The 2,946-nt window shown below is 44.1% G+C and overlaps 1 protein-coding gene across 1 annotated transcript in view; it reads left to right on the top strand.

Moving 5' to 3' along the window:
* The window catches only part of Taf12 (TAF12 RNA polymerase II, TATA box binding protein (TBP)-associated factor, 20kDa), a 31,050-nt gene extending 29,437 nt beyond the window's left edge, over positions 1 to 1,613 (top strand). Inside the window, exon 5 of the mRNA XM_013032158.1 lies at positions 1,485 to 1,613. Coding sequence (XP_012887612.1) covers positions 1,485 to 1,613 — 129 coding nt within the window. The remainder of the gene's footprint in view (positions 1 to 1,484) is intronic.
* Positions 1,614 to 2,946: the final 1,333 nt, after the last annotated feature.

The raw sequence follows: 2,946 nt of genomic DNA on the forward strand, positions 1-2,946 counted from the left end.
TTTTTGTTTATGTGGTGCTGAGGAATCGAACCCAGGGCCTCATGCATGCAAGGCAAGCGCTCTACCACTGAGCCACCTTCCCAGCCCTGTAGTAGTTAAGAGGAAATTCAGTGGGAGATACATGTGAAGTTCAATGTTGGCTTTGCCACTTACCAGCTGTATAGCTTTGGATGAGTAATGCAAGCTTTCTGAGACATAGCTCCCCCTATGTTGGTAGAGTGGCATATTATTTCTCTACAGGATTACTGTGAAAATCCCAAGGAAGAATTTATACAGATCACCTAAGAGAATGCTTAGTATTTGTTTGTTGTTGGTTTTCAGTACCAGAGAAGAAACCCAGGGATTTGCATGTGGTAGACAAGTGCTCAAACACTCTGTCACTGAGCCATGTCCCTACCTTGACTTTCTCTAGCCTTATGTCATGATCTATGCCTAAACTGTGTTACACTTTATTGATTAATTATTAACTAAGTGCTGGTACTGGTTCAATTCAGGGTCTCACATTCTTGCTTAGCTTTTTTGCTTAAGCTGGCACTCTACCACTGGAGTTACTCCACTTCCAGCTTTTTGCTGGTTAATTAGAGGTATGAATCTCTCAAGTTCATGTGCCTGGACTTTTTTTTTGTCGGTCATGGGGCTTGAACTCTGGGCTTGGGTGCTGTCCCTGCGCTCTTCAGCTCAAGGCGAGCAATCTACTGCTTGAGCCACAACGCCACTTCCAGTTTTCTAGTGGTTTATTACAGAAAAGAGTCTCACGGAGTTTCCTGCCCAGGATGGCTTTGAACTGAGATCCTCAGATCTCAGCCTCCTGAGTAGCTAGGATTACAGGTATGAGCCACTGGCACCCAGCTGGTTTGAGAATTTTTTCATCCGAGATTGGCATATAATATTCTTTGTTGTTGTTCTTTTGTTTTGTTTTTTGGTTATGGGGCCTGAACTCTGGGCCTGGGCGCTGTCCTTCAGCTCTTCAACTCAAGGCTAGCATTCTACCACTTGAGCCACAGAACCACTTCTGGTTTTCTATGTTTTTTTACTGGAGATAAAAGTCTCACGGACTTTCCTACCTGGGCTGGCTTTGAACTGCAATCCTTAGATCTCAGCCTCCTGAGTAGCTAGGATTACAGGCATGAGCCACCAGTGGCTGCAAACTGTTCACTCTTGTTTTCCCACTTAGGAAAAAAATACATATATAATGTATAAAGTGCATACATATGAGTTAGGGATTATAGAAATTAAAAATATAGAAAATACCAAAAGTATAACCTTAAGATGAGTTGCACTTGGCCTGGATAATGTATATTGTCCTCCTCGATCCTTATCCCCACCATGACCCCAATGCTGATAGAAAGCCTGCCTAAAAAAGGCTGAGGGTATTGCTTACGAAAAGAAACTTGACTGGGAATCAGACAGAAAAGCAGTTTTCCCAGCAACAGGAGCGTACTCTGTCGATATCACATGACTTTCCACTACTCTGCCTTCTCCAGATGCTGCTGCAGATCGCTGATGATTTTATTGAGAGTGTGGTGACAGCAGCCTGTCAGCTCGCACGGCATCGCAAGTCAAGTACCCTGGAGGTGAAGGATGTCCAGCTGCATCTAGGTACATGGTCTTAGTTTTCTGTTTCCCTCAAGTATCTCCATGACTGCTCCTTCAGGACTGCTGGGAAAAGCGCAGTCAGAGGAACTTTTGTGCCAAGACCAGGCTTTTGCTCCTGAGATTTATGTATTCATGTGGTAGCAGCTCTAGAAGAGAGATATTTATTTCTGCATTGGACTTAAATCAGATTCTGCCTTTTGGCAGCTCTAATTACCTTCTTCTTCCCTGTTTGATTTCTTACAGCCCATTTCTTATTATTCTTTTTTATTTTTCTTGTGCTGGTTCTGGAGCTTGAGCTCAGGGCCTAGGTGCCATCTCTGAGCTCTTTTGCTCAGGGCTAGTGCTCTACCACACAAGCCAGAACTCCATTTTTGGCTTTTTTGGTGGTTAATTAAAAAGTCTCACAGATTTTTCTGCCCTGTCTGGCTTTCATCAGCATTCCTCAGAGCTGAAGCCTCCTGAGTAGCTAGGATTATAAGTGTGGGCCACCAGTACCCAATTCATTTGTGAAGTGGAGCTTATGCTATTCTCTTTACCAGGTACTTAGGAAAATTATGTTTGGAAAGTGACTGGCATAAGGAATGGCGCCAAGTAAGTGCCTAGTAGTAGTTATTACTCTTATGTCTTTTGTATTGTAATAAAACACTTATTTAGTGCTAGAGTTTTAGCTCTTTGATAGAGTACTTACACAAAAACAAACCCTCTTTCTCAGTATTCCTTTTTGTTTTTTATTCAATTTGTGCATGTTTTCTAAGATAATTATAAAATTAGGAGAACATGGTGGCTCACGGCTATAATCACAGCTCTAGGGAAGATAGGTAAGAGGACTGTGAGTTTGAAGCCAGGCTGAGCTCAGAGTTGAGTTCAAGGCCAGCTGGACTATATAGGGAGACCTGGATTCAAAACTAAGAAAGAGTCGGGCACTGGTGGCTCATGCATAAAATCTTAAACTATTCAGGTGGCTGAGATCTGAGGATTGCGGTTTAAAGCCAGCCCGGGGAGGAATGTCTGTGAGACTCTTTATCTCCAATAAACCACCAGAAAACTGGAAGTGGTGCTGTGGCTCAATTGGTAGAGTGCTTGCCTTGAGCTAAAGAGCTGAGGGACAGTGCTCAGGCCCAAAGTTCAAACCCCACAACCAGCCAAAAAAAACCTAGGGGCACCGGGCGCTGGTGGCTCACGCCTGTAATCCTAGCTACTCAGGAGGCTGAGATCTGAGGATCGTGGTTCAAAGCCAGCCCGGGCAGGAGAGACCGTGAGACTCCTATCTCCAATAATCCACCAGAAAACCGGAAGTGTTGCTGTAGCTCAAGTGGTAGAGTGCTCGCCTTAAGCTGAAGAGCTGAGGGA

This window comes from Dipodomys ordii, unplaced genomic scaffold (assembly GCF_000151885.1).
Source record: "Dipodomys ordii isolate 6190 unplaced genomic scaffold, Dord_2.0 Scaffold6, whole genome shotgun sequence".
Taxonomy (NCBI): domain Eukaryota; kingdom Metazoa; phylum Chordata; class Mammalia; order Rodentia; family Heteromyidae; genus Dipodomys; species Dipodomys ordii.